The sequence below is a fragment of the Aspergillus saccharolyticus genome (genome assembly GCF_003184585.1).
Source record: "Aspergillus saccharolyticus JOP 1030-1 unplaced genomic scaffold BP01scaffold_3, whole genome shotgun sequence".
NCBI lineage: Eukaryota > Fungi > Ascomycota > Eurotiomycetes > Eurotiales > Aspergillaceae > Aspergillus > Aspergillus saccharolyticus.
Window position 1 is genome coordinate 181376 of NW_020290613.1, and position 14912 is coordinate 196287.

The 14912-nt window shown below is 50.5% G+C and overlaps 2 protein-coding genes across 2 annotated transcripts; one reads left to right on the forward strand and one right to left on the reverse strand.

The window, feature by feature from the left end:
- Window positions 1-1224: 1224 nt before the first annotated feature.
- BP01DRAFT_332738 (S8 family peptidase) lies at window positions 1225-3104 on the reverse strand (the record flags this gene model as incomplete). The annotated part of the gene is made up of 3 exons (XM_025573106.1): window positions 1225-1682; window positions 1736-2671; window positions 2736-3104. The coding sequence occupies 3 exons, from the start codon at window positions 3102-3104 to the stop codon at window positions 1506-1508; spliced, it is 1482 nt and encodes a 493-aa protein (XP_025434746.1). The 3' UTR covers window positions 1225-1505.
- Window positions 3105-6055: 2951 nt separating this feature from the next.
- BP01DRAFT_353071 (Beige/BEACH domain protein) lies at window positions 6056-14838 on the forward strand. The gene is made up of 8 exons (XM_025574085.1): window positions 6056-9034; window positions 9097-9458; window positions 9519-13281; window positions 13347-13501; window positions 13555-13860; window positions 13912-14124; window positions 14173-14337; window positions 14392-14838. Exons 1-8 carry the CDS (start codon window positions 6550-6552, stop codon window positions 14419-14421), a joined length of 7479 nt encoding a protein of 2492 aa, XP_025434747.1. The 5' UTR covers window positions 6056-6549; the 3' UTR covers window positions 14422-14838.
- The last annotated feature ends 74 nt before the right edge of the window (window positions 14839-14912 follow it).

Here is a 14912-nt window from a genome sequence, read left to right on the forward strand (position 1 = left end):
TATCCGAGTATCAGCCACGAACAAATGGCGCTCGACCGATGACAACCCGACCATGATAAGCATACACTCACCTTCACGCCCACAGAGCGCACAATACTTAGTTAGGAGTGTACTATGCATCAGGTGATATTAAAGCCAATCTTGACTTGATACACCACCACCAAGCATTCCATCCACTGAGCCCGAGGGTAAACTCCGAGCACAGCAGTGCCCGACCTGCCTGATGATGCTATCACGCGGTGGGCGCGCGGGAGCGGGGAAGACGGGGCGAGAGGGGAGGGTGCTCCTCCCCCCTATCTCCTCCGTTAATCGCCCCTCTCATCCCCTCTCGCAGTTCTTCAGCGAAAACACTAAGCTCAATTCACCCGGAACCATGACGTATTATGCAGTGCAGTGCAGTGAAGGCTGGAGCTGGAGCTGGAGCAGGTGGCAGGTATGACCTCCGCCACTGTACAAAACATACAGTATACTACTCCGTACTTACAGACATCGGGCGAAACAGAGACCGACCGAGCCGGGCGGGATCGGCATGTCGCTGTGCTGCAGATTCTACAGAGTATAGCTGCGCGTGAGCGTGAGGATTTATGTCTTGGGAATTGGGGTTTGCATGTGATGTTATGAGGTGGAATGGACTCGCAATTAAAGATGGTACTACAACGTTGGTTAGCGTGTACAGTGTCGTTGTAGGGAGGTTCACAGTGTTACTTATATTCGAGGCGATGTATATGTGGTGCCATGTGTGGGTCTGCACGTTCCAATGTTAGATGCCGAGGGAGAAGATGATGCAGTGTGGAAGATGCGAGTCAAGCACCGACATGTCTTTCTTGTGTTAGTAGAGGAACATGAGGAAAGGGTCTTTGTCTTAAGCTACAGCAATTGCAATGTACACTCCAATGTATTCACAGTTGGAGATCAATTGCGAGGATCATGTGGATGTTGGCGTAGTGCTTATCCGGACCGGGAATGTACTATTGTCGACGGATGATACAGGACTCAGCCGGAAGTAGACATGGATAGACATTCCTAATTGGTCTCCAGGTGGGAAGCACATTGCCTTGGCAGATGAATTGGAATGGCATCCACATCTCCATTGTCTTGACTGCTCACTTCTAGAGTGAACGTCGGACGGAACTATCTACGCATATGTAATACTAAGCTCCACACACTAGGATACTTATCTCTAGGACACTGGTCTCACACCAGCCTACATTGACTGATCACCATCAGGAACATCTGACATGTATCAGATTGGCAATTTGTGTATCGCACCCAAAATTCTAAATCAAAACGTCATAGTGTTCTTTGCGGACATGTATACTACCATAAAAATAGGTCAGACGGGCGAATAACATCAGGATGGTACAATTGACGCAGTCAATGCATCAACATCTCCAAAGCAAGCAAATAAAGAAACCAGCGCCAATGTCCGACCCGCTCTTGTCTTGATCTCAAGCTGTCTTGAAGTCAAAACTCTCAAGCTAGGTCTGTGTAGGAAAACAGCAAGTCTATGCAATGACAGCGTCCTGAAGCTCGCTGTAGATAGCACCAAGCTCCTCAGAGAGCATCTTCTCAGCCTTGTCAACCAGGTTCTCAAAGCGATCCTTGATAGTGGAAACCTTGTAGCCACCGTGGGAAACAATCTCAGAGTAGTTGTTGGAACCACCGCCGTTCCAGGCAAGAAGCTAGGGAAGGGAATTAGTAGCGTCCAAGGCATGAAGATTAGTGCTAAACTTACGTTGGGGGTGTCGTCGGGAATGTCAGTAAGAGCACCCTGGGTGGCGATGGAGATCAGATCCTTCTTGAGCTTGGCAGGAGTAAGCTCGCCAGCGGCGAAAGCAGAGTCCGCGTCAGGCTGGAGCGAAACGAAGTAGGCCAAGAGACCACAGATGTGAGGAGAGGCCATCGAAGTTCCAGAGATGGTGTTGGTGGCGTGGTCGCTACCAATCCAGGTGGACAGGATGTTGAGACCAGGAGCGAAGATATCGGTGCACTTGCCATAGTTGGAGAAGTAAGCACGCTCATCACCCAGGGTCGAAGCACCGACAGTGATGGCATTTTCAGCAGCAGCAGGGGAGTAGTTGCAAGCGTCGGCGTTGTCATTGCCTGCGGCAACAGCGAAGTGAAGACCGGCCTCAACACCGGCGTTGACAGCATCCTCAAGGGTCTTCGACTTGCCGCCACCGAGACTCATGTTGGCGACGCTACCCTTGAAACCCTTGACCTTGCCGTCCTTGGCATCCTTGGCCTTCTTGAGGTGGGACTGGACAGCCCACTCGACACCCTGGACGACATCGGACATGGTGCCAGAGCCGCTAGATCTCAAGACCTTGACAGCATAGAGGTTGGCCTTCTTGGCCACACCGTATTTCTTACCAGCGATAGTACCAGAGCAGTGAGTACCGTGACCATTGCCATCCTCGTCCTCGTCGTTGTTAGGAATGGTCTTGCCCCAAGTGGCACGGCCCTCGAAGTCGTCATGGTCAACGTTAATGCCGGTATCAATAGTGTAAGCATCAACACCCTCACCACCCTCGGAGTCAAACAAGTACTTGTTGAACGTGCCGAAGGTGAGGCTATCACGGTGGGAGATACGGGCCAAGCCCCAAGGTGCGTTCTTCTCGGTCGCCGCCTCCATGGTGTGAACCTCTGAGTCCTTCTCAATGTACGCGACCTAGTTACGCAGAGCTCATTAGCAGGTGTTGAATGGCAGATGACAGATATGGTCGAATACTCACATCGGGATGCATGCGGACCTGCTCAATAACATCCTCGTGGAAATGACCACTGTATCCGATCACGGATCCAGCGATATCGAAAGTGTTCTTGAGACCAAGATAAACTTCTTCACCAAAATCAAAGAGCGACCGCTTCTTCAGCTCGGTCCGCTGGCTCTGAGAGGAGTGGATGTCCTGCACCCAGCTGTGGTGAGCGGCGGCCGAGACCGGAGTGACATGCTTCTTGAAAACAACAATGTATGAATCAGGGACCTCCTTTGCGTTGGATGCAGAGAGAATGGGCGCGGCTCCATTGTGAATGGTATCCACAAAGACAGGCGACGCAGCCGCCAGCAGCGGGAGCACGGAAAGGCCGAGGATGCCTTTCATGATGAGAGTTGGAGAAAGATGGAAGCTCTAGGCAGTGGAAAAGGAAGGGAAGTGGTGATAGATGGATGGGGGAGGAGAGATAAAAGGAATGATCAGAGGGAAAGAGGCAAGAGACAGAGATGGAAGGTTGACAAGATACAGTTCGGGGGGAGGGAGGGATGGGGAAGAAAGGGAGGAGGAGGGCGAAGGATGGAGCTGATTAAGAAGCAGAGGGAGAACGAGTGAGATGAGGAGAACGGCGAATGGAGGTGGAGGTGGACCGGTTATCCTAACAAGAGGCAAGGGCAGCAGGTGATGATGCAACCGGGATACGGTAATTTACAGTGGACAGACCGGATGACACAGCAGATTTCGGTGGTTGCTCTGGGTTTTTGGGTGTCGATCGGCCCCGGTTATTAGCGCGCGCGGGCTTCAAACAAAGGTTTGGGACGGACCTGGGGTAAACTGGAAAAAGAGCCTGTACGATCACTTTCAAACTTAAGTTACCTTACTTGCCCTTGGCGTCAGGACGATACGGCGGTAAACCCGACGGAGTATCCCCCAGCCTATCGTGACTGGGGAACTCTAACTACCTAGGCATTGATCCCGAGGGTCTACGTAATAGAGGCTGATAGGTTCTATTGCCTTCCTGATCATGGTAAAGTTACTCTATACTATTTTCCGGAATATCTGAGATATCAGGAAGAAGATAACCATAATGAGGCGAACTGGGGCGCAGCTTGCATCCCTCGTCACCTAACTAGTGACCTACAATACATACGCTTCTCGCTGGCGGGTCGGTGACGAAGAGGTACCCTTGGAGCAACATGGAGCTTGGAGGCGGTGGGTGACTCAAGAATAGGTCAGCCCCCAATTGTCCTGTCGTTTTGACAGCCTAGTATGACTGACATAACTTGATTTTCCACCTCTTGTATGACCTTCTTCACGATCATCGTTAATTTAAAGCTCTTCCTTTCCAGTTGAGATCAAATGACCCTGCATACAAGCTCTCCAAGCTTACCCGTCTTGTTGCGGAAAAGCGCAACAACCCTTGGACTGCAGGTACCTGGCCCTGGCTGGTATGTAAGTTGTAAACCCGCCACCACTAACTAGGTAGGCAGCGCGCAATTCGGCACCTAGGCAACCCCGAGTCGCGTGCTCGGAAGAGTGTCCTTGGAAGTGCTCGGCTGACTCCTGCTCCTCCGGGAACGGGGGAGGGGGGGAGGGAGGGTCAGTGGTGGTCTTACCAGGAATTACCATCGCCCTTGGACCTCTCCGTACTGTGTACTGTAATGGTGGAGGGAGATAAGACCGCTTCGTGCTTATCAAGGCCCACCTTCACACCAATCATCATCTCCTCCGCGGAAGATCGCTTGTGTCACCTGCGTTGCTGACTGGAGTAACCGCTGGATTCACCTTCCGACCGTCCATGGATGCTCGAGGCTGAGGCAGTGAACCAGTCATGGTGTTTAGACGCCACTCTTTTCAATCTTTGAATCTTGAAGGTTGATCTGCCTGGTTTCTGGGGTGGGCTGCAGGTGTCGGAAAGTCAATGATTGCAACATACGGTGACACAGACACCACCAAGAGTCGAACCCAGGATGTTGGTGAAGGAAGGCCAGCTTCCGCTGTTTCCACTGTGGCTTCAGTTCCTGGTTGCTGCTGAGGCTTCTGGTTCTGTCCGAGGAGAGCCTTCCTGCCATGAGAAGGCAATTGTTTAGGAAGCGATTACTCGTAGATGAGTCAGCAGACGCTTCCGATAACTAAATGTAATTGATGGGTTGGGACAAAGTTATGCGTAGAGTTCATGAAGCAATGATACGATGATATGGGAGTGACTGTATACCTCCGTCGTCTGGCATATCAGGTATGATTCACGTAGACTAAGTCTTCTGTGTGGAGCTTTGAAGATGAGCCGAACTCATTCTTCATAGCATAAGCTATGGCGCAAAGCAAGGATGAGCAGCCCTGCAAACACACTCTCAGATCATGCGCGCGCATTGAAGGCCGATCATGGTGTTGGGAATGCATCACACTATAAATAGATTTCGCGAGAATGCAACGCCAAGTTGTGACACGCTTCGACGATTGCCTTATCATTGTAGGGAATACTATCTAACAACATCACTTTTGAGATATATATTGCCATCTGGAAGAACGTCGACAGCAAAATTGTTCATTGCGTGGAAGTCTGATCGTGTTAAGCGCTGCAGGTGTCACCTCTTAAGGCAGGCTCCAGTAACCTAAGGAGTCCATTCCCGGAATGTTTGCAATTCACAGACACTGCCGTTGCTCGGTGATCGTCTACGTTCAAGGTCGACGAGTGACAAACTGCCCTCCCGCCTGATGTCCCAGCTAGCAACAAGTGCGGATGCTCTCGCCGTTACTGAAGATGCGAAGGGACAATTGTGCGAGGCGAACGATGGTAGTATTGAATACACGGAATCCCGGTGGGCAATAACCGCGCGGCCTTTCTCGATATGAGTAACTTTCGCATGGACCAAGGATGCCATGGGAGCTTCAGAGCTCTCAGAATAGGACTCGTATTATCGAGAAACATCCATATAATCTCCGGTGAAGGTATTAGCAGGTGCTTGATGTTGAAGATAGCTCTTGGTGAATCGTGTTGATGCCACCGTTAAGTATCAAGGCCTGAGGTGTCCACGAAGCATGGATGGTAAAAGCAGCGTCGTCTCCCGATAAGCTTGAGTGGGCCACAACCTCAGCTGGAGTCCAATGGCTCTTGTCGATTCTCCTTGATAGTGGAGATATGGCTGAGAAATGAGGAATAGCTCGGTCCAGCCGAGACAGCCATTGTCGAAGAAGAGTGTAGGGCAGCACTGCCCACTTGCTAAGTTCAGTCAGAGCATTTTTCCTGGGCGGAAAAAGGACCTGGACGCTCCGATCCCAGCTCCCGTAGCCTCTCCTCCCCCGCCATGGTTCCGTTGTTGTAAGTGACGTTGGCTTTGGACCGATTCACCACCCACAGTAAGTTCTACATACACAGTGGAGTGTGCTACTTTTTTTTCTCTTGCCTACTCATTCGAACACAACAAGTTCTCTCTCTTCCGCACTGCAGACTATCCCCATTATCTGGGTCCCTGTTCCCATCGCGTCCCTCGTCCCCTGTGAAAGAATAGAGCGCACCAACTTTCTTTCCCTGTCCCTGGTGGATCTCGACAAAACCTCTTAAGTCCGTTGACTCCTCACGGAACGCACATTCGCTGATCGCCTCTTTCCTGCAAGCGTCCCGTCCTTGCTTCTTCTTGAACCACTCCCCGTCCAGTCGCCCTATGTTTCGCCAACTGTGTGCGTGTGCGGATTGATTCAGGTCGGCTAAGTCAACAATTTCACTACCACACATACCAATGCAGGCCGTCTTCACCATCACACTCAGCGAAATCTTATGGTGTCTGATGGTCACTAGTCGTCAGATAAGGAGCTGGGGTAAATATTTCGCAGCGCAATGAGCCAGGCTACCCCCCAATTGTCACCGTCCCCTTCCTCGTCCATCGTACGGCCGGCCGTCGAGTTGACCCCGCTCATTGAGGAGCTGAAGGCTATCGCCAGCAGGCATGCGATAGACTCGCAGCTAGCACTTTCTGCTACCGAATGTTTGCTTCGTCTTCGTCACACTTTCATCGATGATGACCATCCAAGAGAAGCTAAGGAGGGCTTCCGACACCTGCAGGGCTTCCAGTGCCTGATCGACCTCCTCCGGAAGATTGCGGAGTTATATGCCCCGAAGCAAGCAACCCAAGAACAGAATAAGTCACTTTTGACTCTATTCACGGATACATTGGCGGTGCTGGCGGAAGCATTGAAGGACCATTATGGAAACAAGCGGCACTTTGCGACTCGGATCTCTGGTGGAGGAAGAGCAGCCTTGGAGGAAATTTTTGCTGTCATAGCAGAGAAAGCAGATGGTGTGCAGGGTGGCACTGAGCAACTCTACGGTGGCATTCTGGCAGCGGCTCTTTGTCAGGAGACGGTCTCTAGCATTTTCACATCATTAGAGTCAAAACTGCGATCGGCTTCTGATCTACTGCCGGATCAGATTCGGACAGAAGTGGATCGATGCATAGGACAATCCGAGACGGTTGAAGTACCTGAACTATTGGAACCTTTCATCCGTGTATGGCTGCATCAGACGTCATTGTCGCTGGCCGACCACAATCTTCAGAGACTCGCCGTGCCTGCATGCCTTTGTCAGCTTGCCTCTCAGTCTCAGCGGAATGTCACCACATTACACAGTGCTGGAGCACTGTCGTTGATTCTTCCGCTCCTTTTCAGCGACGAGCGCTCTCAATCCGAGAGACTACTATACCAGGAACTAGGACAGTTGCTATGCACTCAAGGAGTTAGAAAATTAGACGACGCAGTGTTCTTATACAAGAGGGCACATGACTCTCCTGAAGTCTTACGCTTCCTGGTGGACGTCCTCAAGCGCTCGAAAGGACCCCCTTTCGTCCAGTTTGATCTGTCGTTGCATGGCTTCTGCTCGATAGAATTTCCGACCATGGGTCGTTCGTTCCCTCCGGCAACTTCGTCTGGCTACACTTTGTCAGTATGGGCGCGATTCGACCAATTCGATGCCAACACACACACCACAATCTTCGGGGCATTTGACCCCACCCAGACCTGCTTCTTGCTAGCTTATCTTGAGAAGGATACCCGCAACTTCATCCTGCAGACATCAATCAAGGGAGCTCGGCCTAGTGTCCGATTCAAATCTATTGCTTTTGAGTCTAACAGATGGTATCATATCTGTGTCGTTCACAAAAAACCTAGACCGCCGTCGTACTCCCGCGCCTCCTTATTCATTGATGGTGAGTTTATGGAACAGTTGAAGATAGAATATCCATGCATGCCTGTTGCGAGTTCTTCCAGTCGGTCGCCACGGGTTCAAGCATTCCTGGGTACACCTCAGGACCTCGCAATGAGACTGGGAAGAGGGGTATCTGCCTCTCGATGGTCGCTGTCTAGTGCTATATTATTTGAAGAGGCTTACAGCGATGATCTCATTGCTGTCTTCTACAACCTTGGCCCTCGTTATTATGGCAACTTCCAGGACTGTCTCGGCTCTTTCCAGACCTACAAGGCTTCGGCCTCTTTGAACTTGCGCAACGAGCACCTGCATCCCGGCAAGGAAGAGCAATCAGATATCGTCACTGCTATCCGGAAGAAGGCTAGTATCCTAATTCATGAAGCGTCCATCATCATAAATGTTTCCCCGCTGTCTGTCTTGGATGACGACGATAGCAACACGGTTGATGAAACACGATTGCTTAAGTCACTGTCCAAACAAGCCGCGAAGAATCTGCATCATATGACAAAGGCAGGAGGCAACGCAGTAGCAGTGAACGGTGCTACCCCTGCCTTAAATGATGCACTGACTCAACCCCACGGCATCGGTGTCCTGACAGGCGACCCTGTTGTGGTGGTACCACACTCTCTAGATGATGCAAGTTGGTGTATTGGTGGATGTGCAGCGATACATCTGAGCCTTCTACACGCAGCTGGTACTGCGGAGGCGACCCTGTTGGCGGTCGAGGCGTTGTACGAGGCCGTCGAGGATAATTGGCGCAATAGTGAAGCAATGGAGAAAGAAAATGGCTATGGCATACTTGCAGCCCTGCTGCGCGAAAAGCTTGGTATTTCCTCAGATGGAGCCCCAGCGAAGTCCTCTAGTGTTTGCTATAGCCAGGAGGAGCGATCTGCGTTGGCTTTAAAACTTCTTCGCTTGACGCTCAAGTTTGTTGGATACGACTTCGAGCAAGCCAATCGTTCCATGATCACAAATCCTCTCGCATATAGGGTCTTGCTCGTGGACCTGGAAATTTGGAGATTTGGCGATGTTCGTCTGCTTGAACTTTACTATGCCCAGTTTCGTGTTTTCGCCAGCGAAAGCCAGTTTCGTCGATTCAATTCTAAACGGCTCGCTAGAATGCGTGAGCTTCTCTTTTCCGTGTCAGCAACACCATAATAGCACGTCTTCGCTAACGAATGATAGGTGTCAACAAGAAATTACTTGAAGCCCTAAAGGGAGAGGACTTCACTCACGAAGCGTTAGGTCTTTACATACCTGCCTTCCAGTCGTTGATGGAGAGCTGTCTATCAGCAGATTTGCTTCGCTCGCTAGCTCTGTTCATCACTTATGCAATACACAAGCCCCGTGAACCGATCAGGCTACAGAAAAAAAGGAGCATACGCTTCAACACGGGTGCACGCCAACAACAGGTCGACAATGAAAATGTCAAATATGTATCCAGCCCTGCAATTGCTGCGGAGATGCTTCGGATGTATTGTTCTATGCTCTGCAATGCGAATGACCTTGGACCGATCAAGAAATTTGCCAGAGCCGTAACAAACAAGGTATGCTCAAGAAGCCGATTCATCGTATTGTGATATGAAAGACTGAATAATATCCTGTAGTGGCTTTTGTACCTCCTCTGCGAGGACGATCCTGAGATTGTGATCTCGGCACTCAAGATTCTCGCTCGCCTCCTTGTCACTCATGGTGGCAGTTATTGTAAAAAGTTCACTGACAAGACTGGGGGCTATATTCTCATGCGCCATTACTTAAGGAGATGGTGGCACATACCCGCTCTCTGGTCACTCTGCTTTGCCATGTTGCTTGGTCAAGACATCGGCAAATTAAACATCGACAGATCATTTGATAAACACGGCCTTGTGGAAACGTTCCTATCGGATCATTCGCTGGAAATCGCGTTTCCGGAGATGTTCCCTGTCATAACCGAGCTTATACAAATTGCCTTGGAGCGAACAGTGTCCGCAGAAAGCTCCTCAAAAAGGGCTGAGAATAGGTTGAACGATGCGTATCGGCCCTCGATTCTTGCTCAAAAGAGTGCAAACACCACAGCTGAGAAGATCTTACTTCTGAACACCGTCTTCGAATTCCTTTCCGAGCTTCAGGTCAGATCACCGGGCTTTCGTGACTTCGCAACCCAGGCGGACTATGTTCGATACCTATTATTGGCGCTCTTTCCAGTGGTTTCCGGCTCAGCCCCGGAGAGTGCAGATGTAGAAATCCATCCACGCGCAAATAGCCTTGGTTTTAGCGACCACAACCTAGTCATGCGCCCACGGTCCAGAGGTGTCAGCGACCTACAAACCACAACAGTGGAGCAAACAGGCACGCGAGATGGCCTCGGTAGATCACTGGGCCGAACGTCGTCCTTCATCCTTGTTTCATCCGATAAGGGGAAGCACTTGCCGTCTTCTACACGCATAGCTCATGCATGCAGCCCGAGTAAGATCAAATTGAAAGGCGCCATGGAGCATCATTTGGTTATTGGTGTGCTCAACCTGATAATTCCCGTCTTCCTTGCGCAGATCATGGAGAGAAAAGACTTCTCAGGTCTTGGCATTTATTCAAAGTCACCACCTGGATCCACTGAGCATCGTGCGCACTTCAATTCTTGGGTGATGACGCATCTTCTGTCAACGCTCAAAGAGCGTTTCCTTGCCAAGCCTGATTTGCTTGCGGAGACGCGCGTGCTAACTAATCTCGGTCGGTTTGTGACACATCTTGGGGAAGCAGTCTTCGAAGGCTGGTTTGTTGATGGGGTGACCAGCACCGTTGAGTTTGCAGGTATGGTCTTAGAGTACCTTCAAAGGCCTGATATCTCTCGTCTGAAGACCATAAGGCTCTGTAGTCAAGTGGTTACGACGATTCGATCGACTGTTTTCCGGTTAGTCATTCTTGGACTATCCGAAGTTGAAGGCACCGATGCGCTTAAATTTTTGGATCATCTATCTTACTGGCAGGTTGTACTACTGTCGGGCGATGCTCGGTCAGACCACTTGCAATTGTTGTGCTATCTACTCTACACCAAACTAGAAGATGAAGACAAAGGTGTACGTTTGGCTGCAGCGGGTCTCTTCAGAATCATACTCGTTCAGAAGCCCTCCGATATGGCTACTATCTTGAGTCACGCATCAATTTACCTTCAAAAACGGCTTGCTGCGGGCTTTGAGACTGTGGTGGGAATGGATGATTCCGAATTCTTGCAGTGGTTCAATGATCAGAAGGAGGATCTGCAGTCTTTGTTCTTTGGTGTCATATCGAAGCAATGGGAAGACTTTGTCCAAGAGGAGAACGCCAATATTGACGGCACTTGGCGAACGCGAGTGTCCAAGCGTCAAGAGAAGCTGAAGCAGTGGAAACAAGCGGAAGTACTTAGCAATGACGTGACACGCAAACATGAGGCAACTTTTCCTCATTGGGCTTCAAACATCTCGGCATCTGAGTTCCTGAAGTCCCAACGTGCACTTCAGGACCAGCAGGACGATAATTCTTTCATGTGGTCAGCTTTCTCCAAGCTAACTATGGATCTGCGGCGGTATGGCGGTCTTTTAGCTGAAGATCGGGAGAGGAGATGGCGGCTTGACCAGACAGAAGGACGTAGTCGCATGCGTCTCCGCATGATACCCGATGACTCAAGCGATAGACAGGACTATCAACCCAAGCGAAAAGCGTCGGCGCCGCCAGCTATCAAACTGGTCACACAAGTACACCCGTCTCCTGGCGCCGAATCACTTGATCTCACCCCCATGGCTGCAAACAACGAAGCTACGGATGTTAATGTTCACAGCATCGGTCCGGATGGTAGAAGCTTGCTGGAAGAAAGCTTTGAAATGATTGACGATCCCAAAGCCGATTTGGAGGACTACGAAGATAAAAATCGCAAGGTCATGCGGAGTCTACACCGCGGTGATCAAGTTGAAGGGGTGTGCAACATGTCTCGGGTCATCGGCTTAGAGGCACTTGAGGGCCTTGTGATTCAAGGCAAAGAACATATCTACATTCTAGACAATTTCTTTCAGAGGTCAGACGGTGAGATTGTGAATGTGTGGCAAGCGCCCACGAATGAGCGTGACCCATACGTTCAGATGATCGCCGGGCGACAATCTATGGAGCGCAAAGCGCAAGAGCATGAAACACGAAGCTGGAAATGGTCTGATTTGATTAGCGTCTCCAAACGGAGATTTTTGTTCCGGGATGTTGCCGTGGAGATCTTCTTCTCGGATGGTACCAGTTACCTTTTGACACTCATCTCGTCGCGGGCTCGGGACAGTCTCTTCAGTCAGCTCGCCATGAAAGCTCCTCAAGTCACCGGTAGTGTTGGGCACGCACGTCCTGAAGATGCCCGGAGATTTGAGACGCTTAGAAGTCAAGAGGATGCGCCACAAACGCTGGGATCGAAGTTCGCTAGCGTCTTTGGACATTCCCCGGTCTATCCAGCAACGCGCAAATGGGCCAAAGGGGAGATGTCCAACTTCCATTACCTGATGCTGATCAACACACTAGCAGGAAGAACATTTAATGACCTGACGCAATATCCGGTATTCCCTTGGGTGCTCGCGGATTATACCAGTGAGGAGTTGGATCTGACCAATCCACTCACATTCCGTGACTTGTCCAAACCCATGGGATGTCAGACTTCCGAACGCGAAGCCGGCTTCAGAGAGCGGTATAAAGCCTTTGCTGAGATGGCAGATGACAAGTTGCCGCCGTGGCATTACGGGACACACTACTCTTCGGCCATGATCGTTAGCTCTTACCTCATCAGATTGCAGCCTTTCGTCAAGTCATATCTGCTGCTTCAAGGAGGTACATTTGACCATGCTGACCGTCTATTCTACTCAATCGGCAAAGCCTGGGAATCTGCATCACGTGGCCATATGTCCGATGTGCGAGAGCTTATACCAGAATTCTTCTACCTTCCAGAGTTCCTCGACAACTCAAATAAGTATGATTTCGGTGTTCTTCAGGACATGACCACTACTATCGATACGGTAGAATTGCCCCCCTGGGCTAAGGGTGACCCCAAGATCTTCATTGCAAAACATCGAGAAGCTCTTGAAAGCCCATATGTCACGCAGAATCTGCACCATTGGATTGATCTTGTGTTCGGCTGCAAGCAGAAAGGCGAGGCTGCAGTCGAGGCAGTGAATGTCTTTCATCATCTCTCTTATCAAGGTGCCGAAGATATCGATGCTATTGAAGACCCTGAGGAACAACGTCGCACAGTTAGTACAATTCATAACTTCGGACAAACGCCCCATCAGATCTTCAGCCGGCCTCATCCACAGAGAGAAGACCCGGGGCAGAAGAGTCCAAGTTTAGACCGATTAGCCGAGTCTCTCACCCAGCTACCCCTTGCCCTTCTTGGTGAGTCCTCGCTATCGAGCTGGGGCTTTCGTATTCCTCTTGGCATGCTAATACCAGTATAACAGATATTGGTGAGCAGGTCTCTTCCCTATCGATGAGGCAAGACCGTCTCTTATGCGCGGCTGCTCTACGGTTAAATATCCCCCCCAGCTACGACAAATACATGGAATGGGGCTTTTTCGATGGCAGCGTTAGGTTCTATTCTGCCGATCATCGGAAGGTATGGGCACGTTGATTGTGGTTTGAGCAACAAGGCCTCTGACAATGCTTTAGCTTCTCGGCCACTTCGAGCACATTCATGCGGGTCAACTGTCGTGCGCTTTGTTCGCCGACTCTCGGACTTTAGTCACGGCTGGAACGGATTGCATAGTCTCGATATGGACTTTCACATCTTCGGGCAGAACCGTGGACCTACAGCCATCGGGATCATTGTTCGGGCATCGTTCGCCGGTTACAGTACTTGCAGTGTCCTGGTCTTTCAGTACGCTCTTGTCCGTATCGACCGATGGACAGATCATGCTATGGGATCTTAACCGGCAGTGTTTTGTTCGCGAGCTTCCGGCCAACGGACGTGTTGATGTAAGATGCGCGGAATATTTGTTAGGGTTCTGATGACTGACATTCCAGTAGTGTGCTAAGATCAACGATGTCACTGGCGAGATCATGATTTGCCGAGGTGATCGTCTCAGCTTGTACAGCCTTAACGGATCTTTGTTACTCGAGCAGACTGTAGGTGACTCTGCGGACGATAAGGTCATGACGTGCGTCTTCTACGAGGGAGTCAACAATATGTGGCAAGAGCGGGAGCTCCTGTTTACGGGGCATAAACACGGCGTCGTCAACGTGAGTGATACACCCCGCCCACCCATACAGCCGCTGATACCTTTGGAGATCTGGAGCAAAATTATTCTTCACGGACGATTTGAGCTAGAATTGATCCGACAGCTACATCATGTGGACAACCTTCGCGACAACGGTGCCAACATCTCGGCAGGGATTACCTGTATCCTTGCTTTGCCGCATGTTGTTTACACTGGTGATGATGTCGGCCGAGTGGTGAGTGTTCTTACTTGATGATGTGAAGCTCGATCGTACACTGACCCTGACTAGTATGAATGGAGCTGTGTTCAACGCCGCTGATGAGCATGCCAGAAAGGCTCAATTCGGCTGAGGTTATTGCTCGCAAGTCAATCACGAAAACTTGGTAATTTCGCCTTATTTGGGTATTGATCAATGCTGATCTTGTTCGGGTACCTGGATTTAAGAACTTGTCAGATCAGCATTAACTCACTTTAACCTACCCAGGCAGTGTTTCGGCTTTCACTCTTCAATGGCGCATTTTCGTCTCCCAGCCCGGTTCTTTTCCGCTGAGAATAACTTAGACTGGGAACTCCACTGTATATACCCAGTATAATTCCGTGGGGGGACATGCGGAGAAAAAAGCTGCGGTAGCCACGGATGTGTGGGGGCAGTTGTACTACATCAGGACTAGACAAAAAGGCCAGGAGTCGCAGAAGAGCGGGTATATTGACCTGAATGGGAAGCATCACTTCGAAGAAGCATTCGAGAACGGTTAAATACGGTTTTTAGTAGCGGATCAGGGACTCCGGAACCGAACAACCACCCGCATC